We start from the raw sequence: 25244 nt of genomic DNA on the forward strand, positions 1-25244 counted from the left end.
AGGGGGAGAAGGGGGGAAAGAGGGGCGGAAGAGGGGGAAAGAGGGGGGGAAGAGGGGGGAAGAGGGGGGAAGAGGGGGGGAGAGGGAGGGGGGAAGAGGGGGGGAAGAGGGGGGAAGAGGGGGGGAAGAGGGGGGGAAGAGGGGGGGAAGGGGGGGAAAGAGGAGGGGTGAAGAGGGGGGAAAGAGGGGGGGGAGGGGGGAAAGAGGGGGGGTGGGGGGAAAGAGGGGGGAGGGGGGAAGGAGGGGGGTGGGGGGCAAGACGGGGGTGGGGGGAAAGAGGGGGGTGGGGGGAAAGAGGGGGGTGGGGGGAAAGAGGGGGGTGGGGGGAAAGAGGGGGGTGGGGGGAAAGAGGGGGGTGGGGGGAAAGAGGGGGGTGGGGGGAAAGAGGGGGGTGGGGGGAAAGAGGGGGGGTGGGGGAAAGAGGGGGGAAAGGGGGGGAGGGGGGAAAGGGGGGGAGGGGGGGAAAGGGGGGGAGGGGGGAAAGGGGGGGAAAGAGGGGGGAAAGGGGGGGAAAGAGGGGGGGGAAAGAGGGGGGGAAGAGGGAGGGGGGGGAAGAGGGAGGGGGGGGAAGAGGAGGGGGGGGAAGAGGAGGGGGGGGGAAGAGGAGGGGGGGGGAAGAGGAGGGGGGGGAAGAGGAGGGGGGGGAAGAGGAGGGGGGGAAGAGAGGGGGGGGGGAAGAGAGGGGGGGGGAAGAGGGGGGGGGAAGAGGGGGGGGGAAGAGGGGGGGGGGGAAGAGGAGGGGGGGGGAAGAGGAGGGGGGGGGAAGAGGAGGGGGGGAAGAGGAGGGAGGGGGGAAAGAGGGGTGAAAGAGGAGGGGGGGAAAGAGGGGGGGAGGGGGGAAAGAGGGGGGAGGGGGGAAAGAGGGGGGAGGGGGGAAAGAGGGGGGAGGGGGGAAGGAGGGGGGGGTGGGGGGAAATAGGGGGGAGGGGGGAAGGAGGGGGGTGGGGGGCAAGAGGGGGGTGGGGGGCAAGAGGGGGGTGGGGGGCAAGAGGGGGGTGGGGGGAAAGAGGGGGGTGGGGGGAAAGAGGGGGGTGGGGGGAAAGAGGGGGGGGGGGGGGAAAGAGGGGGGAAAGGGGGGGAGGGGGGAAAGAGGGAGGGGGGGGAAGAGGAGGGGGGGGGAGAAGAGGAGGGGGGGGAAGAGGAGGGGGAGGGGAAGAGGAGGGGGGGAAGAGGAGGGGGGGGGAAAGAGGAGGGGGGGGGAAAGAGGAGGGGGGGGGAAGAGGAGGGGGGGGGAAGAGGGGGGGGGGAAGAGGAGGGGGGGGGAAGAGGAGGGGGGGGGAAGAGGAGGGGGGGGGGAAGAGGAGGGGGGGGGGAAGAGGAGGGGGGGGGGAAGAGGAGGGGGGGGGGAAGAGGAGGGGGGGGGGGAAGAGGAGGGGGGGGGGGAAGAGGAGGGGGGGGGGAAGAGGAGGGGGGGGGGGAAAGAGGAGGGGGGGGGGAAAGAGGAGGGGGGGGGGAAAGAGGAGGGGGGGGGGAAGAGGAGGGGGGGGGAAGAGGAGGGGGGGGGGAAGAGGAGGGGGGGGGGGAAGAGGAGGGGGGGGGGAGAGGAGGGGGGGGGAAGAGGAGGGGGGGGGAAGAGGAGGGGGGGGGGGGGAGAGGAGGGGGGGGGGAAGAGGAGGGGGGGGGGAAGAGGAGGGGGGGGGGGGAAGAGGAGGGGGGGGGGGGGAAGAGGAGGGGGGGGGAAGAGGAGGGGGGGGGAAGAGGAGGGGGGGGGGAAGAGGAGGGGGGGGGGAGAGGAGGGGGGGGGGAAGAGGAGGGGGGGGGAAGAGGAGGGGGGGGGGGGGAAGAGGAGGGGGGGGGGGGGAAGAGGAGGGGGGGGGGGGGGAAGAGGAGGGGGGGGGGGGAGAGGAGGGGGGGGGGGGGAAGAGGAGGGGGGGGGGGAAGAGGAGGGGGGGGGAAGAGGAGGGGGGGGGAAGAGGAGGGGGGGGGAAGAGGAGGGGGGGGGAAGAGGGGGGGGGAGGAGGAGGGGGGGGGAGAAGAGGAGGGGGGGGAGAAGAGGAAGGGGGGGGGGAAGAGGAGGGGGGGGGGAAGAGGAGGGGGGGGGATGAGGAGGGGGGGGGGAGAGGAGGGGGGGGGGAAGAGGAGGGGGGGGGGGAAGGAGGGGGGGGGAAGAGGAGGGGGGGGGAAGAGGAGGGGGGGGGAAGAGGAGGGGGGGAAGAGAGGGGGGGGGAAGAGAGGGGGGGGGGGAAGAGGGGGGGGGAAGAGGGGGGAAGAGGGGGGGGGAAGAGGGGGGGGGAGAGGGGGGGGGAGAGGAGGGGGGGGAAGAGGGGGGGGGGAGAGGGGGGGGGAGGGGGGGGGGAGGGGGGAGGGGGGGGGGAGGGGGGGGGGAAGGAGGGGGGGTGGGGGGAAAGAGGGGGGAGGGGGGAAGGAGGGGGGTGGGGGGCAAGAGGGGGGTGGGGGGCAAGAGGGGGGGTGGGGGGAAAGAGGGGGGTGGGGGGAAAGAGGGGGGTGGGGGGAAAGAGGGGGGTGGGGGGAAAGAGGGGGGTGGGGGGAAAGAGGGGGGTGGGGGGAAGAGGGGGGGGTGGGGGAAAGAGGGGGGGGTGGGGGAAAGAGGGGGGAAAGGGGGGGAGGGGGGAAAGGGGGGGAAAGGGGGGGGGGAAAGAGGGAGGGGGGGGAAGAGGAGGAGGGGGGGGAAGAGGAGGAGGGGGGGGAAGAGGAGGGGGGGGGGAAGAGGAGGGGGGGGGGGGGAAGAGGAGGGGGGGGGGGAAGAGGAGGGGGGGGGGAGAAGAGGAGGGGGGGGGGGAAAGAGGAGGGGGGGGGGGGAAGAGGAGGGGGGGGGGGGAAAGAGGAGGGGGGGGGGGGGAAGAGGAGGGGGGGGGGGGAAGAGGAGGGGGGGGGGGAAAGAGGAGGGGGGGGGGGAAAGAGGAGGGGGGGGGGGAAGAGGAGGGGGGGGGGGGGAAGAGGAGGGGGGGGGGGGAAGAGGAGGGGGGGGGGGGGGGAAGAGGAGGGGGGGGGGGGGGAAGAGGAGGGGGGGGGGGGGGAAGAGGAGGGGGGGGGGGGGAAGAGGAGGGGGGGGGGGGGAAGAGGAGGGGGGGGGGGGGAAGAGGAGGGGGGGGGGGGAAGAGGAGGGGGGGGGGGGAGGGGGAGGGGGGGGGGGGGGGAGGGGGAGGGGGGGGGGGAGGAGTCACTCCAGCGCGGCGGAGCCGGGCCGCCGGGATTACTTTGCGCGGAGGGAGCGGGGCTCCGGGGGAGGGAGCGGTCGGAGGTGAAGCGTCGGAGGAAAGTAACCCGGAGCGAGCCGGACCCGGAGTGAGCGGCACCCGAACTAAACACGAACCCGGATTAAACCCGGACAGGATCCGCAGCGGCGGCCGCCCGCTCTCAACGCCGGCCCAGCGGGGACGGAGCCGAATCAAAAATCACCACAAACCGGGGCTGAGCGGAGGCGACAGGCCCGAGACCCTGGGGCTGGACCGGGGCCTGAGGGGCTGGACCGGGGCCTGAGGGTCTGGGCAGGGGCCTGAGGGGCTGGACCGGGGCCTGAGGGTCTGGGCAGGGGCCTGAGGGGCTGGACAGGGGCCTGAGGGGCTGGACTGGGGCCTGAGGGTCTGGTCAGGGGCCTGAGGGGCTGGACTGGGGCCTGAGGGGCTGGACAGGGGCCTGAGGGGCTGGACAGGGGCCTGAGGGGCTGGACTGGGGCCTGAGGGTCTGGGCAGGGGCCTGAGGGTCTGGGCAGGGGCCTGAGGGTCTGGGCAGGGGCCTGAGGGGCGGGACTGTCCCCTCAGGGTCTGGGCTATGGTCATTGGGTCTGGCCCGTAGTCAGAGGGTGTGCTCCGTGGTCTGGGCTGTTTGCTGGGGTCTGGGTGAGGGTCTGGCTGGGGTCTGGGCTGGGGCCTGGGTGAGGGTCTGGGCTGTTTGCTGGAGTCTGGGTGAGGGTCTGGGCTGGGGTCTGGGTGAGGGTCTGGCTGGGGTCTGGGCTGGGGCCTGGGTGAGGGTCTGGGGGAGGGTCTGGGCTGGGGTCTGGGTGAGGGTCTGGCTGGGGTCTGGGTGAGGGTCTGGGTGAGGGTCTGGGTGAGGGTCTGGCTGGGGTCTGGGCTGGGGCCTGGGTGAGGGTCTGGGGGAGGGTCTGGGCTGGGGTCTGGGTGAGGGTCTGGCTGGGGTCTGGGTGAGGGTCTGGCTGGGGTCTGGGTGAGGGTCTGGCTGGGGTCTGGGTGAGGGTCTGGGTGAGGGTCTGGCTGGGGTCTGGCTCCGGGGGCTGAGCCGGATACTGTGTAACTCTCTGTCTGATACATTGTGACACTTTGCGGATACTTTGTTTCCAACGCTGGGTCCCAGAGGAGCAGCTCGGCCACCGGGGCTCCGGCCTCCGTTTGGGATTTGGTCCTGGAATGGAGCTTCACTCCTGGACTTGGTAAACATTTGGGTCAAAAGTTGCCAGTGAGAGATTCCCACATTCGGAGCTTCCCTGGACTCTCCCTTCACGTTGACTCAGAATTTGGGGAAGAAAATGAGAATCCGATAAATTGAGAGATTTGGAATCAGTGAAGGAGCCAAATGAGCGTTACACCGTCCGGCCTGAGTGAGAGGTAAACTCCATCCAATTGCTTCATAAACTACTATTGAAAGCAATAATATGCGGAGGCAGCATCCCTCTGACTACCTTAGAAATACCTCCTTCTTGTTGGCGCACATTATAATTGTGCCATGTATCACCTGAGCAATAAACTGAAAACAAGGTGTGGGGGACATTCACTTGAACGGTACCAGGAATGAGGGACTTCAGTTACGTGGAGAGACTGCGATTGTTGTCAGAAGTATAGAAAGTGTAGAGGAGGTTTGATAGAGGTGTTCGAAATCATGACGGGTTTTAATTGAATCAGTAAGAACGACAGACAGTGGCAGAAGGTTCGAAACCAGAGGACCTGCATTGAGGGTGACTCAAAAAAAACTAGTCGCAATGGGAGGCAGATTCTATCGTAACTTTCAGAGATCATTGAAAAGGGAACATTTGCAGAAGCATCGGGAAAATGCAGGACTCAGCTAATTGGACATCTCTTTCAAAAGAGATTCCTCAGGCTTTGATGGGCTAAATGGCCTCATTTTGTGGCGATCAGATATTTTTGCAGTGATGGTGATCGCTGCTTATGGTGACAGAACCAGTAAAATTCAGTTTTAATTTTATGGCACTCTGGGATTGTTGCTGCTGTTTTTCGAAATGAAACTGAAGCATTATTTTCGCCCATTCCGTAAGCACAGCTCTAAATTAAACACTGACATCCCTAAAGGGTTTTAGCATAACTGTAATGGCAGGAACTAGCATGACAAACACCCATAGGTTAAGGGCTACCATTTAACAAACCAATATACTGTCCGAGAGGAGATGCCCTGTGGTAGTTCCGAGAGATGGGTGAAGTTGGGATCAGTGGGTTCACAAACCAAGTTGTTCTCTGATTCAGAAAAACAACTGTTTTGTGTGTTCATGGAAATCCTGGGGTGAAATTAATTGACGGAGAAGGCGTGGAGCGGAGTTTCCGCTGTGGGGCAATCTGGAACGAGAGGTCATAGAGGAGAAATGACTTCTCCCAAAGGGTTGTGAATCTGTGGAATTCTCTACCCCAGAGTACGGGGGCAGCCGGGACAGTGAGGAACTTTAAGGAGGAGTTTGACAGATTTTTAATTGGTAATGGGTTGAAGGGTTATGGAGAAAGGGCAGGATGGTAGAGATGAGGCTGAGGGGAGATCGGCCATGATCGAACGGCAGAGTGGGCTCGAGGGGCGGAATTGCCAAATCCTACTCCTAGTTCTTCGAAAAGGGAAGATAATTTATCCCACTCTTGGTGTGTCTCCATAATGTTGCTGTTATTCCCTCAAATGCAAATAAAGAAGAATGCAAAATGGTACAGAATGCTGTGAGGTCCATTCAGGGTTGACAGCGACATATCTGTCAGATTTAAGTGGGTCTTCTGTTACTGATTGTGAATGATTGTTAATACTAAGCGTGGAAGAAATGTTCTTAAATGTGGCAAATTTATGGTAAAAGCTTTAGAAACAGGTTGATAGAAATTCTTTGCATTATGTGAAAAAACGTTTCACTTGAAAGTAGCCACTGAGATTGTGAGCTTTTGATCAGAAAGCAGCAAAATCGAAACTGAATTCACAGTCATAAAACACAGCGATTGAAGCCAGTGACCAATGGTTTAAACTGAAAAGAGATTGTTGGTTTATGAGTGAAGGGAGCATTCTGGCAAGTTCAAGGTGATATGAAAGAAACATTGGGATATTGATTTGATTGCGCCATTGCATAAAAGGAATTGGAGTGACCATCATTCTGATTCGCTAGCACAACTTCCAACACAAAACTGTTGCATCAAGCTGAGTTTGTGCTGCGATTCTGCAGCCTTTTGGTGGTTAGAGGATTGGGAATGCGCTCCTGCAACATGAGGGTGTCGAGTACCAGTGTCCTGGGTCGTTAACCCCCCCCCACACACACAGACACACACACATACAGCCTGTCCACCATCTACAAGGCACAAGTCAGGAGTGTGATGGAATACTCCCCACTTGCCTGGATGAGCGCAGCTCCAACAACACTCAAGAAGCTCAACACCATCCAGGACAAAGCAGCCCCGCTTGATTGCTCCCCCTTCCACAAACATTCAGTCCCTTCAGCACCCAACAGCAGCAGCCGTGTGTGCCATCTACAAGATGCACTTTACTAACTCAACAAGGTTCCTTAGACAGCACCTTCCAAACCCACGGCCACTACAATCTAGAAGGCCAAGAGCAGCAGATACCTGGGAACCCCACCACCTGGAGGTTCCCCTCCAAGAATATCACCACCCTGACTTGGAAATATATCTACGTTCCTTCATTGTCGCTGGGGCAACATCCTGGAAAGCCCTCCCCAACAGCACAGTGGGTGTACCTACATCCCAGGGACTACAGTTCGAAAAGACTGCTCAACCCCACCTTCTGAATAAGTGCTGGCCTAACCAAATCCCGGAAATTATTTTTTTAAAATGAAGTACAATCGAAATGATCTGTGCAAAAGTTTTCAGGAATAAATGTACGAGTTTATGACAAACAGGAAATGCAGAGCCTGCTTTCTACAAAGACGTTCAAGGAATGTCTTTCTGACTTTGGTTGCATTGCTCCTATTTGGACTGACGTGTTCTGGACTTTCATCGACTGCCCGCATTGAGGGGCCGTTTGAGAAGAGGCATTATTCAGAGGTGTGTCAATCTTGCACGAATCAGATGGAATGGAAGGACAGATGTTTGTTTATAGATCACCTATCCTCTCAGAACTGATGCTAAATGCTTTAACTCGCTACTCGATCAGCAACAATGATCATCCTGTTTCTCTGGTGCACAAGATATAAATCACGAGTGGTCAGTTAATCTGCTTCTGACTGTGTTGATTGAGACAGCTGACTGGCAGAATTTCCCAACTACTCTTCCTATTGTCCCATGGGATCTTTCGCTTCCACCAAGATTGGCAGAAGGGCCTTTGGTTTAAGAGTGGCACTTTTGGCTGTTGTGATCCCATGCCTGCATTTATTATATGCTTAGATCTTGAAGTGGGGCTTGAATCCATAACCTTCTGGTGTCAACCGTGGTTCAAGTCATTGGCACTTTTACCTCTAGTGAGTCCCAAGGTTTATGGGTTCAGCCCCACCTAGGGTAACACTGCAGTGTTATTACTGAGAGAGTGCTGCCTTTTGCGTGTGGTGTGAACATTGAACATACAGTTGTTTGCCCCTCTAGGTGGATGACCTGGGGAGCTGGTGGAGTAGTGGTAACGTCACTGGGCAAGGAATCCAGAGGCCCAGGCCAATGCTCTGGGGGCATAGGTTCAAATCCCACCACAGCAGCTGGTGGAATTTAAATGATGATGTGATGTTGACTGAGAACCAGTCTCTGACAATATTTATACTCAACCAACATCTTGGATTATAAGAAACAGAAAAATGCTGATCTAACGATTAGCACTTTGCTGTTGGTGAGATCTTGTCTTGTGCAAATTAGCAGCCAGATTTCATACATTATGACAGTGACTACACTTCAAAAGTACTTCATTGTCTGTTGAGCACTTTGGGACATCCTGGTGCTATATAAATGCAGGACCTGGGTTCATCCTACGAAGAGAAAAGAGAGCTAAAAATGAACCAATTTAGGCTCTTTAGCAAATATTCTTACTGTGGATTATAATCGGTTGTGTATCAGTAAAGGTGCATCATCTATGGCAACTACTGAGAAAACACCCGTTGCATGTCTTCAATCAGTGAAAGGTGCTGCGTAAACGGAATTTCAATGCATTCCAGTCAAACCTGGCTGAATATCTCAGGGCTTCAGGTGAAACTAATGGGATTAATTGGAGATATGGTTACGTGTAGCCATTGCACTTGAGCATATTCCTGAAAAATCGTAATCCCTAACCTTTTAATATACTCCATAATGCTAATTTAATATACTCCATAATGCTTCTACTATACTCCCAAGATACCCCGATAAATTGCTGATATTAAATTGCCCAGTCTCGCCACACACGGAATGAGCTCTGGAGTGAGGAGCTGGGGGGTTTGTGAATTTGAACCACATCAACTCTTGCAGAGAGAGAAGGAGGGCTGGGCTAATGTGAGGAATTCAGCACATGTTACTGGTGGAATGGGTCTGTCGTTACCCAGAGCTGGGGACAGTTATCTGTGTACAAACAATCGGAAGATCAGCCAAGTTGATCCACGCGGACATTCTCTGCTTTGTGTAAACACTGAGAGGCAGCAAAATAGGGACTTGATCCTGTGCATCTGACCGTGAATACCAGCAAATCTAAACCTGGCTGAAGACTAAGGGGGTATGAAGACATTAATAAAATATCTCCTACATTTTAATAAATGCTGGGAATCTTGAAATAATAACAGAAAATGTCATAAAAACGCAGCAGGTCTGGCAGTGTCTGGAGAGAGAAACTGGGTTAACAGTCCAATATAACTCTGGGTTCTTCTCTCTGGCAAGCACTTTGTTAAGTTGCTCTAGTTCAGAAGAAGAGTCATAATGGACTCTTTCCACATTTTCTGTTTTTACTCCCAACACTATGTATTGCTTGAGAAAGATCTTGGGATTTGTTAGCAGTTTGGAGCCATTGCAATTCTGCCTCTCTCTCTCAATCCAATGTTTCTTCCCCCTCTCTTGCTTGCTGTACATAATTTGACATAAATTGAATATTCTAACATACACTTTCTCATTTGCACTCTGCACTGCTCATGAACCATTCTTCAACTTTATTTTTTTATTTTTTACAATTAAGGGGCAATTTAGCGTGGCCAATCCACCTACCCTCACATCTTTGGGTTGTGGGGGTAAGACCCACGCAAACATGGGGCGAATGTGCAAACTCTACACGGATAGGGCGGGGATTGAACCCGCGTCTTCAGTGCTCTGATGCAGCAGTGCTAAGCACTGCCCATCGTGCTGCCCTGCTTCAACTTTATTGGTTAAGGAGCTATGCCTGTTCCTAATGTCCCAGATCTCCTGTAGAGGACACAGAGCCAAAATGACATTCTAACTATCGTAAATTCCAGTTCAAAATTCCATGGAAAATCTGCAGGTGAGTCTGAGGACTGCAAAATCCGGGACAATGTTTGTTTAGAATGAAAGTGGTGATATGAGGAGAGAGCTGAATGCTGGAATCCACACCCGTTGTGGGGGCTGTTCGCTTCACACCTGTTACAGGCTGCTGTGCCTCAGTACTGTTTGCGATCGAGCCCTCACTGATAAGACCATGAGACATAGGAGCAGAATTAGGCCACTCGGCCCATTGAGTCTGCTCCGCCATTCAATCATGGCTGATATTTTCTCATCCCCATTCTCCTGCCTTCTCCCCATAACCCCTGATCCCCTTATTAATCAAGAGCCTATCTATCTCTGTCTTAAAGACACTCAGTGATTTGGCCTCCACAGCGTTCTGCGGCAAAGAGCTCCACAGATTCACCACCCTCTGGCAGAAGAAATTCCTCCTCATCTCTGTTTTAAAGCATCGTCCCTTTACTCTGAGATTGTGTCCTCTGGTTCTAGTTTTTCCTACAAGTGGAAACACCCTCTCCACGTCCACTCTATCCAGGCCTCGCAGTATCCTGTAAGTTTCAATAAGATCCCCCCTCATCCTTCTAAACTCCAACGAGTACAGACCCAGAGTCCTCAACCGTTCCTCATACGACAAGCTCTTCATTCCAGGTTCATTCTTGTGAACCTCCTCTGGACCCTTTCCAAGGCCAGCACATCCTTCCTTAGATATGGGGCCAAAAATTGCTCACAATACTCCAAATGGGGTCTGACCAGAGCCTTATACAGCCTCAGAAGTACATCCCTGGTCTTGTATTCTAGCCCTCTCGACATGAATGCTAACATTGCATTTGCCTTCTTAACTGCCGACTGAACCTGCACGTTAACCTTAAGAGAATCGTGAACAAGGACTCCCAAGTCCTTTGTGTTTCTGATTTCTTAAGCATTCCTATGACTCCATTTCTCCTTCCAAGGTGCATAACCTCACACTTTTCCACATTGTATTTCATTTGCCACTTCATTGCCCGCTCTCCTAGCTTGTCCAAATCCTTCTGCAGCCCCCTTGCTTCCTCAATACTACCTGTCCCTTTACAGATCTTTGTATCATCTGCAAACTTATTAACAGTGCCTTCAGTTCCTTCTTCCAGATCATTAATGTAATAGTAGATCCTTTTCTCGAATCGGATTTGTGTTCTGGAATCAGGACATTTCCTGAACACTGCAGGATTTCATCTGGCCCTCCACAGCAGATTTGTCTGTGGCCTGTTATTGCTGTTTCGTTGTTGAATCTGTCTTCAAGTGATGAAAGGAACTTTGAGGACTGGTGGCTGGACTGGATCCACTGTGTTGCTGAACTGAGATGCAATTTGTGCTGTGTGGAACGCCCTATTGTGGGAAGACTGTGGAAAAGCCAGATCATTTAATGAACCTGAGCAGGAGAGGCTGCTGCAAGTCTGAACAATGCCTGGATCAGGAGTGATGAACTAACTGTCTGCTCGTAGGGTGTAACCGAAACAGCAAAATGGACCATCTGACAGACTGGATGTGGCACTGCCAGGGGAACTGGCATTCCCAATTTTACTGATCTGACCAGCGTTAATTTGTTTAATTGGCCTATGTGGGAGTAAATAGGATTTATGCCCCATTGCCTTGGCTGAGTGAGTACAATATTCAGTCTTTCAAAGAGACACGAGATACAGGTGAAAGTTGTTTAATCTGTGTGAGGAACAGTGAATTATCAACATTTCCTCACTCTGCTTTACTGTCTTGAGGGCTGATAATCATCAGAAGACTTTGTGCTAACAGCAATTATTTTAAATTCAAATCTGGTGTCAGTGTGATCGCCCCTGCTTGTCTGGGAATGAGCCTCTGCTCTCTTCATGTTGTGCTGACTGCTGGTTTGCAAAGTTCTCGATGAGAAATTTACTGTTTCAATATCTCCAAAATTGTCTCCGCTCTCTCGCTCCCGGCCCTCTCTCGCTCCCGGCCCTCTCTCGCTCCCGGCCCTCTCTCGCTCTCGGCCTCTCTCTCTCGCTCTCGGCCTCTCTCTCTGGCTCTCGGCCTCTCTCTCTGGCTCTCGGCCTCTCTCTCTGGCTCTCGGCCTCTCTCTCTGGCTCTCGGCCTCTCTCTCTGGCTCTCGGCCTCTCTCTCTGGCTCTCGGCCTCTCTCTCTGGCTCTCGGCCTCTCTCTCTGGCTCTCGGCCTCTCTCTCTGGCTCTCGGCCTCTCTCTCTGGCTCTCGGCCTCTCTCTCTGGCTCTCGGCCTCTCTCTCTGGCTCTCGGCCTCTCTCTCTGGCTCTCGGCCTCTCTCTCTGGCTCTCGGCCTCTCTCTCTGGCTCTCGGCCTCTCTCTCTGGCTCTCGGCCTCTCTCTCTGGCTCTCGGCCTCTCTCTCTGGCTCTCGGCCTCTCTCTCTGGCTCTCGGCCTCTCTCTCTGGCTCTCGGCCTCTCTCTCTGGCTCTCGGCTTCTCTCCCTCAGCCCTCTCTCTCGCCCTCGGCCCTCGGCCCTCGGCTCTCGCTCTCGGCTCGCTCTCGCCTCTCTTCTCGCTCTCGCCTCGCTCTCGCTCTCGGCCTCGCCTCTCTCTCGGCTCGCTCTCGGCTCGCTCTCGGCTCGCTCTCGGCTCGCTCTCGGCCCACTCTCTGGCTCTCGACCCTCTCTCATGTCTCGGCCCCCTCTCGGCCCTTGACCCCCTCTCGGCCCTCGACCCCCTCTCGGCCCTCGACCCCCTCTCGGCCCTCGACCCCCTCTCGGCCCTCGACCCCCTCTCGGCCCTCGGCCCCCTCTCGGCCCTCGGCCCCCTCTCGGCCCTCGGCCCCCTCTCGGCCCTCGGCCCCCTCTCGGCCCTCGGCCCCCTCTCGGCCCTCGGCCCCCTCTCGGCCCTCGGCCCCCTCTCGGCCCTCGGCCCCCTCTCGGCCCTCGGCCCCCTCTCGGCCCTCGGGCCCCCTCTGGGCCCTCGGGCCCCCTCTCGGCCCTCGGGCCCCCTCTGGGCCCTAGGCACCCTCTCGGCCCCCTCTCGGCTCTCGGCCCCCTCTCGGCTCTCGGCCCCCTCTGGGCCCTTGGCCCCCTCTGGGCCCTTGGCCCCCTCTCGGCTCTCGGCCCCACTGACTCAGGTGGATGTTTTCCTCACCGACCTTCCACTTTGCTCTGTGCTCACTGCATGCGATGCGCTTGTATTTCTTGTGTTTGAAGCGTGTGGTGAGCAGTGAAACCTATGTGGTTTCCGGAGGGGAAGTCATTGAGATAGGTTTTGAGGTTGATGAACCCACAGCTCGAAGCTGAGAAACGTGGACTGCGATGTAGCGGGTGTAGCAGATAAGAGGCTGTTGGACTTTCCATCTCATTGACTTGGGTTTGTTGCAATTAATCCTTACTTCAAAAGCTAAGTGTTTGACTGAAATGAATTTAAAATTGATGACCCTGTGATTTGAACATAACCCTTGAATATCTGTGGTTCTTGTTGCCGTCTGACTTTGATTCAACAGTGAACCAGTTATATATCCTGACTCCAAAACTGCATTCTTTTCCTGTTACAGCAACCAATAAAAGATTAAAATCATGTCTGTGTTGACCAGTTGCTGTGGTCAATTTAATTGACTACCGTTGACCAATGCTGGACTTTGCTCGGTGCCATTGCAGGGAACAGAGCAGTGTCTTCGCTATGGGTCATCGGTTAACCGAGCTCGCTTGTCTCGGCAGAACATGGCTGTTCTCCCAAGTTCTATCCTTAGTAAATTGGAGCACATTTAAAATTCTGCTGCTTGTGTCCGAACTTACACCAAGTCCTGTTTATCCATCACCCTGTCTTTGTTAACCTATGTTGGCTGCCAGTCCTGCAATGGTTCTCCAGAACATGAAAACATACGAAAGAGGAGGAGTAGGTCAATCGGCCCCTCGCAGCTGACCTGACTGTGACCTCTCACTTTCCTACCTGCTCCCTGCCCCCAATAACCCGTAACAACCTTGGCAAACAACCTCAATTGCAAAATTCTCATCCTTCCATTACACCTCTACGCCTACAACCTTTTTCATACCTGGTAAATAGTGAGGAGGATAGCCTTCCATTACAGGAGGATACAGACGGGATGGTGGCAAATGGAATTCAATCCGGATAAGTGTGAGTTGATGCACTTGGGCAGGACAAACGAGACAAGGGATAAACGGCAGGACCCTGGGAAGCACCGAGGATCAGAGGGAGCTTGGTGTGTATGTACACCCGTCCCTTAAGGTAGCAGAGCAGGTGGATACAGTGGTTAAGAAGGCATATGGTACACTTGTCTTTATTAGCCGAGACATACAGTTTAAGGAAGGTTATGCTGGAATTGTATAAAACGTTGGTTGTTGTGATAGCCACTGGAAAGGGTGCAGAGGAGATTTACCAGGGTGTTGCCTGGTTCGAGAGTTCGTTATGAAGAGTGATTGGATAGACTGGGGTTGTTTTTCTCGGAGCAGAGGAGACTGAGGGGGGACAGGATTGAGATGTATAAAATTATGAGGGGCATAGATAGAGTAGGCAGGAAGAAACATTTCCCCTTGGTAGAGTGATTGGGGGCAGAGATTTAAAGTAAGGGGCAGGAGGGTTAGAGGGGATGTGAGGGAAAACCTTTTCACCCAGAGGGGGGTGGGAGTCTGGAACTCGCTGCCGGAAAGGGGGGTGGAGGCAGAGACCCTCAGAATATTGAATAAGTATTTAGATGTGCGCCTGCGATGCCAGGGCAGACACGGCTCTGGGCCAGGGGCTGGGAAATGGGGTTAGAATGTTCGGTGGTTGTTTTTAACTGGGGCAGACTCGATGGGCCGAATGGCCTTTTCTGTGCTGAATGACTCTGACTCTGTAACATCTCTGTGAGCCTCCAATTCTGGTGTCTGGAGTGCCCATGATTCTAATTGCTCCATCGGGCCTTCAGATACCAAAGCTCTAAGCCCTGGGATTCTGTCCCTAAACCTCATTCTTTCTTTGAAACACTCCTTAAAACTTATCTCTGGACAAACCTTTGGTCATCTGTCCTGACATTTCCTGATGTGGTCAGTTAGCTTTTGTTTAACTACACTCCTGTAAGACCCCTTGCGGCGGTTTGTCACGGTAAGGGCTGGTTTGTCACGGTAAGGGCTGGTTTGTCACGGTAAGGGCTGGTTTGTCACGGTAAGGGCTGGTTTGTCACGGTAAGGGCTGGTTTGTCACGGTAAGGGCTGGTTTGTCACGGTAAGGGCTGGTTTGTCATGGTAAGGCGCAGTTTAAGGTGATTGGAGGAAGGTATAGGGGAGATGTCAGGGGTCGGTTCTTTACACAGAGAGTGGTGGGTGTGTGGAATGCACTGCCAGCAGAGGTGGTGGAGTCAGAGTCATTAGTCATTAGGGACATTTAAGCGACTCTTGGACAGGCACATGGACAGCAGTAAATTCAAGGGGTGTTGGTTAGGTTGATCTTAGATTAGGATAAATGGTCGGCACAACATCGTGGGCCGAAGGGCCTGTATGTGGATTTTGGAAAAGAGTAAAAACAACAGGGTTGTGGTGATGGGAGACTTCAACTTCCCCAATATTGACTGGGACTCACTTAGTGCCAGGGGCTTAGACGGGGCGGAGTTTGTAAGGAGCATCCAGGAGGGCTTCTTAAAACAATATGTAGACAGTCCAACTAGGGAAGGGGCGGTACTGGACCTGGTATTGGGGAATGAGCCCGGCCAGGTGGTAGATGTTTCAGTAGGGGAGCATTTCGGTAACAGTGACCACAATTCAGTAAGTTTTAAAGTACTGGTGGACAAGGATAAGAGTGGTCCTAGGATGAATGTGCTAAATTGCGGAAAGGCTAATTATAACAATATTAAGCGAGAACTGAAGAACATAGATTGGGGGCGGATGTTTGAGGGCAAATCAACATCTGACATGTGGGAGGCTTTCAAGTGGCAGTTGAAAGGAATTCAGGACCGGCATGTTCCTGTGAGGAAGAAGGATAAATACGGCAATTTTCGGGAACCATGGATGACGAGAGATATTGTAGGCCTCGTCAAAATGAAAAAGGAGGCATTTGTCAGGGCTAAAAGGCTGGGAACAGACGAAGCCTGTGTGGCATATAAGGAAAGTAGGAAGGAACTTAAGCAAGGAGTCAGGAGGGCTAGAAGGGGTCACGAAAGGTCATTGGCAAATAGGGTTAAGGAAAATCCCAAGGCTTTTTACACTTACATAAAAAGCAAGAGGGTAGCCAGGGAAAGGGTTGGCCCACTGAAGGATAGGCAAGGGAATCTATGTGTGGAGCCAGAGGAAATGGGCGAGGTACTAAATGAATACTTTGCATCAGTATTCACCAAAGAGAAGAAATTGGTAGATGTTGAGTCTGGAGAAGGGTGTGTAGATAGCCTGGGTCACATTGAGATCCAAAAAGACGAGGTGTTGGGTGTCTTAAAATATATTAAGGTAGATAAGTCCCCAGGGCCTGATGGAATCTACCCCAGAATACTGAAGGAGGCTGGAGAGGAAATTGCTGAGGCCTTGACAGAAATCTTTGGATCCTCGCTGTCTTCAGGGGATGTCCCGGAGGACTGGAGAATAGCCAATGTTGTTCCTCTGTTTAAGAAGGGTAGCAAGGATAATCCCGGGAACTACAGGCCGGTGAGCCTTACTTCAGTGGTAGGGAAACTACTGGAGAGAATTCTTCGAGACAGGATCTACTCCCATTTGGAAGCAAATGGACGTATTAGTGAGAGGCAGCACGGTTTTGTGAAGGGGAGGTCGTGTCTCACTAACTTGATAGAGTTTTTCGAGGAGGTCACTAAGATGATTGATGCAGGTAGGGCAGTGGATGTTGCCTATATGGACTTCAGTAAGGCCTTTGACAAGGTCCCTCATGGTAGACTAGTACAAAAGGTGAAGTCACACAGGATCAGGGGTGAGCTGGCAAGGTGGATACAGAACTGGCTAGGTCATAGAAGGCAGAGGGTAGCAATGGAGGGATGCTTTTCTAATTGGAGGGCTGTGACCAGTGGTGTTCCACAGGGATCAGTGCTGGGACCTTTGCTCTTTGTAGTATATATAAATGATTTGGAGGAAAATGTAACTGGTCTGATTAGTAAGTTTGCAGACGACACAAAGGTTGGTGGAATTGCGGATAGCGATGAGGACTGTCGGGGGATACAGCAGGATTTAGATTGTTTGGAGACTTGGGCGGAGAGATGGCAGATGGAGTTTAATCCGGACAAATGTGAGGTAATGCATTTTGGAAGGTCTAATGCAGGCAGGGAATATACAGTGAATGGTAGAACCCTCAAGAGGATTGAAAGTCAAAGAGATCTAGGAGTACAGGTACACAGGTCATTGAAAGGGGCAACACAGGTGGAGAAGGTAGTCAAGAAGGCATACGGCATGCTTGCCTTCATTGGCCGGGGCATTGAGTATAAGAATTGGCAAGTCATGTTGCAGCTGTATAGAACCTTAGTTAGGCCACACTTGGAGTATAGTGTTCAATTCTGGTCGCCACACTACCAGAAGGATGTGGAGGCTTTAGAGAGGGTGCAGAAGAGATTTACCAGAATGTTGCCTGGTATGGAGGGCATTAGCTATGAGGAGCGGTTGAATAAACTCGGTTTGTTCTCACTGGAACAAAAGGAGGTTGAGGGGAGACCTGATAGAGGTATACAAAATTATGAGGGGCATAGACAGAGTGGATAGTCAGAGGCTTTTCCCCAGGGTAGAGGGGTCAATTACTAGGGGGCATAGGTTTAAGGTGAAAGGGGCAAGGTTTAGAGTAGATGTACGAGGCAAGTTTTTTACGCAGAGGGTAGTGGGTGCCTGGAACTCGCTACCGGAGGAGGTAGTGGAAGCAGGGACGATAGGGACATTTAAGGGGCACCTTGACAAATATATGAATAGGATGGGAATAGAAGGATACGGACCCAGGAAGTGTAGAAGATTGTAGTTTAGTCGGGCAGCATGGTCGGCACGGGCTTGGAGGGCCGAAGGGCCTGTTCCTGTGCTGTACATTTCTTTGTTGTTCTTTGTGCTATACTGTTCTATATTCTAGGTAAGGGGCGGTTTGTCACGGTAAGGGGCGGTTTGTCACGGTAAGGGGCGGTTTGTCACGGTAAGGGGCGGTTTGTCACGGTAAGGGGCGGTTTGTCACGGTAAGGGGCGGTTTGTCACGGTAAGGGGCGGTTTGTCACGGTAAGGGGCGGTTTGTCACGGTAAGGGGCGGTTTGTCACGGTAAGGGGCGGTTTGTCACGGTAAGCGGCGGTTTGTCACGGTAAGGGGCGGTTTGTCACGGTAAGCGGCGGTTTGTCACGGTAAGGGGCGGTGTATAAACACAATTAGCAGCAGGTTGCAGAATGGAACGTTTCCCTTTGCCAGTGGGTTTGAGCAAATTAAAATTCTCGATGCTGTCTCACTGCTGTTGTTCTGGGTCACTGATTGCTCAGTTAGTACAGCCCGTCCACCCGCCAGCCCCTCCACCCGCCAGCCCGTCCACCCGCCAGCCCCTCCACCCGCCAGCCCGTCCACCCGCCAGCCCGCCAGCCCGTCCACCCGCCAGCCCGTCCACCCGCCAGCCCCTCCACCCAGAGTGATCTGTTTTCCCAGGATGTGCTCATTCCTGTGGCCTGTGGTGTGTCTGCACCTGGACACCAGGAGCAGGTATTGAGGTGATATTTGAGTGAAGAAACCGATTGGGTTTGGGATGTTGATGGTGCTGGGAGCAAAAATTCTTCTTGTGGCTGGTGTGCCCGTTAATTGTGATAAAGTGTTATCAACATCGTGCTGTCTCAGTACTGCAGCTTCACATTCTGGGGAGCAGATGAGACTCCCTCCGCCTGTTAATTATTGCAAAGAGCTGCTGACTCGTAGCCTGGGTGTGGACCCATTCTGCCTGCATCAGGATTCTATAAATAGGTGTGTGGGCCGAGGCTCAGACAGGCCGTGTAATTAATGCTCCAGTTCCCAATGTGCTGGCCTCTCATTACAGGCACATTCACCCTTTCATTGCTGCTTAATGACTGCAGGGAACCAGTCTACACAACATCCTCCTGCTGAACCCATGTAGCTTCCTGATTGCCAACGTGTGGAAAACCTGTTTCAGACTTATTCCTCCTCCCAGCCATTCTGGCACTTTAAACCAACATGACAACATCATAAATAATTTTCTATAAACTTTGAATATTGCAAAGTAGAAATGGATGAATGTCGGCTCCCAAACAGCTGGTTAGGTCGGGTTTAATTATGGGGAAGGTTATTGTTGATTGCAGGAGATTAGATTTTAGTGCATAACAAGATGGGGAAAATACCCCTGAGATTGCAATCCGGTCTCAACATACAACCCAGGACAGGTATAGCGCAGATTAGATACAGAGTAAAGCTCCCTTTACACTGTCCCCATCAAACACTCCCAGGACAGGTACAGCATGGTGTGAGATACAGAGTAAAGCTCCCTCTACACTGTCCCCATCAAACACTCCCTGGACAGGTACAGCACGGGGTTAGGTACAGAGTAACGCTCCCTCTACACTGTGCCCATCAAACACTCCCAGGACAGGTACAGCACGGGGTTAGATACAGAGTAAAGCTCCCTCTACACTGTCCCCATCAAACACTCCCAGGACAGGTACAGCACGGGGTTAGATACAGAGTAAAGCTCCCTCTACACTGTCCCCATCAAACACTCCCAGGACAGGCACAGCACAGGGTTAGATACAGAGTAAAGCTCCCTCTACACTGTCCCCATCAAACACTCCCAGGACAGGTACAGCATGGGGTTAGATACAGAGTAAAGCTCCCTCTACCCTGTCCCCATCAAACACTCCCAGAACAGGCACAGCACGGGGTTAGATACAGAGTAAACCTCCCTCTACACTGTCCCCATCAAACACTCCCTGGACAGGTACAGCACGGGGTTAGGTACAGAGTAACGCTCCCTCTACACTGTGCCCATCAAACACTCCCAGGACAGGTACAGCACGGGGTTAGATACAGAGTAAAGCTCCCTCTACACTGTCCCCATCAAACACTCCCAGGACAGGGACAGCGCGTAGATACAGATCCAGGGCATTCTGGCCCTCCTATGACTCTCATCACAAGATTGCTAAGGCAGTGCCAAAGAATGAGTGAATATGAGTCATAAACTATACTTCTGACTGACAAAGAGAAGGTGGGGGTGACATTTCTAACCTTGTTCATGAGCTGGAAGGACATTTTGATCCTGGCGCTGAAAGAAAGCAGGTTTACCTGGATTTAGAATTTGCTATTAACTCGCTGTTGAATTTTCCTGGAAACCTCTGAAGATGGCATGAAGAGCTGGTCACACAAGCCCCTTTTCAGGGTCACAGGATGGTTACCGAACAGGAGGCCATTCAGCCCATTGTTTCTGTGCTAGCTCTCTGAAGGTGCGCTTCAACTGGATCCTATACTCCACTTCAGATGCCTGCGCATGATTCCCTTTTCAGATCATCTATTGCCAAAGTCCAGCCACACCCTCCCCGATATACATCATCACTGTCTCCCCCTCCCCGAAATACAGCGTCACTGTCTCCCCCTCCACGATTATACAGCGTCACTGTCTCCCACTCCCCGATATACAGCGTCCCTGTCTCCCCCTCCCCGATATACAGCGTCCCTGTCTCCCCCTCCCCGATATACAGCGTCCCTGTCTCCCCCTCCCCGATAGACAGCGTCCCTGTCCCCCCTCCCCGATATACAGCGTCACTGTCTTCCCCCTCCCCGATATACAGCGTCCCTGTCTCACCTCCCCGATATACAGCGTCACTGTCTCCCCCTCCCCGATATACTGCGTCCCTGTCTCTCCCTCCCCAATATAATGCGTCCCTGTCTCCCCCTCCCCGATATACTGCGTCACTGTCTCCCCCTCCCCGATATACAGCGTCACTGATCCCCTCCCCGATATACAGCGTCACTGCCCCCCCTCCCCGATATACAGCGTCACTGTCCCCCCTCCCCGATATACAGCGTCCCTGTCTCCCCCTCCCCGATATACAGCGTCCCTGGCTCCCCCTCCCCGATATACAGCGTCCCTGTCTCCCCCTCCCCGATATACAGCGTCCCTGGCTCCCCCTCCCCGATATACAGCGTCCCTGTCTCCCCCTCCCCGATATACAGCGTCCCTGTCTCCCCCTCCCCGATATACAGCGTCCCTGTCTCCCCCTCCCCGATATACAGCGTCCCTGTCTCCCCCTCCCCGATATACAGCGTCCCTGTCTCCCCCTCCCGGATATACAGCGTCACTGTCTCCCCCCCCCCGATACACAGCGTCACTGTCTCCCCTCCCCAATATACAGCGTCACTGTCCCCCCACCCCGATATACAGCGTCACTTTCTCCCCCTCCCCGATATACAGCGTCCCTGTCCCCCCGTCCGCGATATACAGCGTCCCTGCCTCCCCCTCCCCGATATACAGCGTCCCTGTCCCCCCTCCCTGATATACAGCGTCCCTGACCCCCCCCGTCCCCGATATACAGCGTCACTGTCACCCCCTCCCTGATATACAGCGTCACTGTCTTCCCCCTCCCTGATATACAGCGTCACTGTCTTCCCCCTCCCTGATATACAGCGGCCCTGTCCCCTCCTCCCCGATATACAGCGTCCCTGTCCCCCCGTCCCCGATATACAGCGTCCCTGTCCCCCCGTCCCCGATATACAGCGTCCCTGTCTCCCCCTCCCGGATATACAGCGTCCCTATCCCCCCGTCCCCGATATACAGCGTCCGTATGTTGTGATGCCCTATTATGTACTTTCTTTTATTCCCTTTTCTTCTCATGTACTTAATGATCTGTTGAGCTGCTCGCAGAAAAATACTTTTAACTGTACCTCAGTACACGTGACAATCAACAAATCCAATCCAATCCCTGTCTCGCCCGCCCCGATATACAGGTCCCTGTCTCGCCCTCCCCGATATACAGCGTCCCTGTCTCCCCCTCCCCGATATACAGCGTCCCTGTATCCCCCTCCCCGATATACAGTGTCCCTGTCTCCCCCTCCCGGATATACAGCGTCACTGTCTCCCCCCCCCCCCGATATACAGCGTCCCTGTCTCCCCCTCCCCGATATACAGCGTCCCTGTCCCCCCCTCCCCGATATACAGCGTCCCTGTCTCCCCCTCCCCGATATACAGCGTCCCTGTCCCCCCCTCCCCGATATACAGCGTCACTGTCTTCCCCCTCCCCGATATACAGCGTCCCTGTCCCCCCCTCCCCGATTTACAGCGTCACTGTCTTCCCCCTCCCCGATATACAGCGCCCCTGTCCCCTCCTCACCGATATACAGCGTCACTGTTTCCCCCTCCCCGACAGACAGCGTTACTGACCCCCCCTCCCCGATATACAGCGTCACTGACCCCCCCCCTCCCCGATATACAGCGTCACTGTCCCCCCCCTCCCGATATACAGCGTCACTGTCTCCCCCTCCCCGATATACAGCATCCCTCTTCCTCCCCCCCCCAAAATATACAGCGTCCCTGTCCCCCCGTCCCCGATATACAGCGTCACTGTCTCCCCCTCCCTGATATACAGCGTCCCTGTCCCCTCCTCCCCGATATACAGCGTCCCTGTCCCCTCCTCCCCGATATACTGCGTCACTGTCTTCCCCCTCCCCGATATACCGCGTCACTGTCTTCCCCCTCCCCGATATACAGCGTCCCTCTCTCCCCCTCCCCGATAGACAGCGTCCCTGTCCCCCCTCCCCGATATACAGCATCCCTCTTCCCCCCCCCCAAAAAAATATACAGCGTCCCTGTCCCCCTCCCCGATATACAGCGTCCCTGTCTCCCCCTCCCCGATATACAGCGTCCCTGTCTCCCCCTCCCCGATATACAGCGTCCCTGTCTCCCCCTCCCCAATATACAGCGTCCCTGTCTCCCCCTCCCCGATATACAGCGTCCCTGTATCCCCCTCCCCGATATACAGTGTCCCTGTCTCCCCCTCCCGGATATACAGCGTCACTGTCTCCCCCCCCCCCCCCCGATACACAGCGTCACTGTCTCCCCTCCCCGATATACAGCGTCACTGTCCCCCCTCCCCGATATACAGCGTCACTTTCTCCCCCTCCCCGATATACAGCGTCACTGTCTCCCCCTCCCCGAATTACAGCGTCCCTGTCTCCCCCTCCCCGATATACAGCGTCCCTGTCTCCCCCTCCCCAATATACAGCATCCCTCCCCCCCTCCCAAAATATACAGCGTCCCTGTCCCCCCCTCCCCGATATACAGCGTCACTGTCTCCCCCTCCCCGAATTACAGCGTCCCTGTCTCCCCCTCCCCGATATACAGCGTCCCTGTCTCCCCCTCCCCGATATACAGCGTCCCTGTCCCCCCTCCCTGATATACAGCGTCCCTGACCCCCCCGTCCCCGATATACAGCGTCACTGTCACCCCCTCCCTGATATACAGCGGCCCTGTCCCCTCCTCCCCGATATACAGTGTCCCTGTCCCCCCCCTCCCCGATATACAGCGTCCCTGTCTCCCCCTCCCCGATATACAGCGTCCCTGTCCCCCCCTCCCCGATATACAGCGTCACTGTCTCCCCCCTCCCCGATATACAGCGTCCCTGTCTCCCCCTCCCCAATATACAGCGTCCGTATGTTGTGTTGCCCTATTATGTACTTTCTTTTATTCCCTTTTCTTCTCATGTACTTAATGATCTGTTGAGCTGCTCCAGAAAAATACTTTTCACTGTACCTCGGTACACGTGACAATCAACAAATCGAATCCAATCCCTGTCTCGCCCTCCCCGATATACAGCGTCCCTGTCCCCCCCCCTCCCCGATATACAGCGTCCCTGTCCCCCCCTCCCCGATATACAGCGTCCCTGTCTCCCCCTCCCCGATATACAGCGTCCCTGTCCCCCCCTCCCCGATATACAGCGTCACTGTCTTCCCCCTCCCCGATATACAGCGTCCCTGTCCCCCCCCTCCCCGATTTACAGCGTCACTGTCTTCCCCCTCCCCGATATACAGCGCCCCTGTCCCCTCCTCACCGATATACAGCGTCACTGTTTCCCCCTCCCCGACAGACAGCGTTACTGACCCCCCCTCCCCGATATACAGCGTCACTGACCCCCCCCCCTCCCCGATATACAGCGTCACTGTCCCCCCCCTCCCGATATACAGCGTCACTGTCTCCCCCTCCCCGATATACAGCATCCCTCTTCCTCCCCCCCCCAAAATATACAGCGTCCCTGTCCCCCCGTCCCCGATATACAGCGTCACTGTCTCCCCCTCCCTGATATACAGCGTCCCTGTCCCCTCCTCCCCGATATACAGCGTCCCTGTCCCCTCCTCCCCGATATACTGCGTCACTGTCTTCCCCCTCCCCGATATACCGCGTCACTGTCTTCCCCCTCCCCGATATACAGCGTCCCTCTCTCCCCCTCCCCGATAGACAGCGTCCCTGTCCCCCCTCCCCGATATACAGCATCCCTCTTCCCCCCCCAAAAAAAATATACAGCGTCCCTGTCCCCCTCCCCGATATACAGCGTCCCTGTCTCCCCCTCCCCGATATACAGCGTCCCTGTATCCCCCTCCCCGATATACAGCGTCCCTGTCTCCCCCTCCCCAATATACAGCGTCCCTGTCTCCCCCTCCCCGATATACAGCGTCCCTGTATCCCCCTCCCCGATATACAGTGTCCCTGTCTCCCCCTCCCGGATATACAGCGTCACTGTCTCCCGCCCCCCCCCCGATACACAGCGTCACTGTCTCCCCTCCCCGATATACAGCGTCACTGTCCCCCCTCCCCGATATACAGCGTCACTTTCTCCCCCTCCCCGATATACAGCGTCACTGTCTCCCCCTCCCCGAATTACAGCGTCCCTGTCTCCCCCTCCCCGATATACAGCGTCCCTGTCTCCCCCTCCCCAATATACAGCATCCCTCCCCCCCTCCCAAAATATACAGCGTCCCTGTCCCCCCGTCCGCGATATACAGCGTCACTGTCTTCCCCCTCCCCGATATACAGCGTCACTGTCTCCCCCTCCCCGAATTACAGCGTCCCTGTCTCCCCCTCCCCGATATACAGCGTCCCTGTCTCCCCCTCCCCGATATACAGCGTCCCTGTCCCCCCTCCCTGATATACAGCGTCCCTGACCCCCCCGTCCCCGATATACAGCGTCACTGTCACCCCCTCCCTGATATACAGCGGCCCTGTCCCCTCCTCCCCGATATACAGCGTCCCTGTCCCCCCCCTCCCCGATATACAGCGTCCCTGTCTCCCCCCTCCCCGATATACAGCGTCCCTGTCCCCCCCCCTCCCCGATATACAGCGTCACTGTCTCCCCCTTCCTGATATACAGAGTCCCTGTCTCCCCCTCCCTGATATACAGCGTCCCTGTCTCCCCCTCCCCGATATACAGCGTCCCTGTCTCCCCCTCCCCAATATACAGCGTCCGTATGTTGTGTTGCCCTATTATGTACTTTCTTTTATTCCCTTTTCTTCTCATGTACTTAATGATCTGTTGAGCTGCTCCAGAAAAATACTTTTCACTGTACCTCGGTACACGTGACAATCAACAAATCCAATCCAATCCCTGTCTTGCCCTCCCCGATATACAGCGTCCCTGTCCCCCCGCTCCCCGATATACAGCGTCCCTGTCTCCCCCTCCCTGATATACAGCGTCCCTGTCCCCCGCTCCCCGATATACAGCGTCCCTGTCTCCCCCTCCCCGATATACAGCCTCCCTGTCCCCCCCCTCCCCGATATACAGCGCCCCTGTCCCCTCCTCACCGATATACAGCGTCACTGTTTCCCCCTCCCCGACAGACAGCGT

At 55.2% G+C, this 25244-nt stretch overlaps 2 protein-coding genes across 2 annotated transcripts in view; one reads left to right on the forward strand and one right to left on the reverse strand.

The window, feature by feature from the left end:
* The window catches only part of LOC140398723 (rho guanine nucleotide exchange factor 12-like), a 76271-nt gene extending 71915 nt beyond the window's left edge, over positions 1 to 4356 (reverse strand). The window contains exon 1 of the mRNA XM_072487738.1: positions 4206 to 4356. Within this exon, the coding sequence (XP_072343839.1) occupies positions 4206 to 4356 (151 nt within the window). The remainder of the gene's footprint in view (positions 1 to 4205) is intronic.
* LOC140398724 (rho guanine nucleotide exchange factor 12-like) overlaps positions 4143 to 25244 on the forward strand; it is a 111449-nt gene continuing 90347 nt past the window's right edge. The window contains exon 1 of the mRNA XM_072487739.1: positions 4143 to 4523. Within this exon, the coding sequence (XP_072343840.1) occupies positions 4492 to 4523 (32 nt within the window). The 5' untranslated portion in view covers positions 4143 to 4491. The remainder of the gene's footprint in view (positions 4524 to 25244) is intronic.

The sequence above is a fragment of the Scyliorhinus torazame genome, chromosome 21 (assembly GCF_047496885.1).
Source record: "Scyliorhinus torazame isolate Kashiwa2021f chromosome 21, sScyTor2.1, whole genome shotgun sequence".
Classification (NCBI taxonomy): Eukaryota; Metazoa; Chordata; class Chondrichthyes; order Carcharhiniformes; family Scyliorhinidae; genus Scyliorhinus; species Scyliorhinus torazame.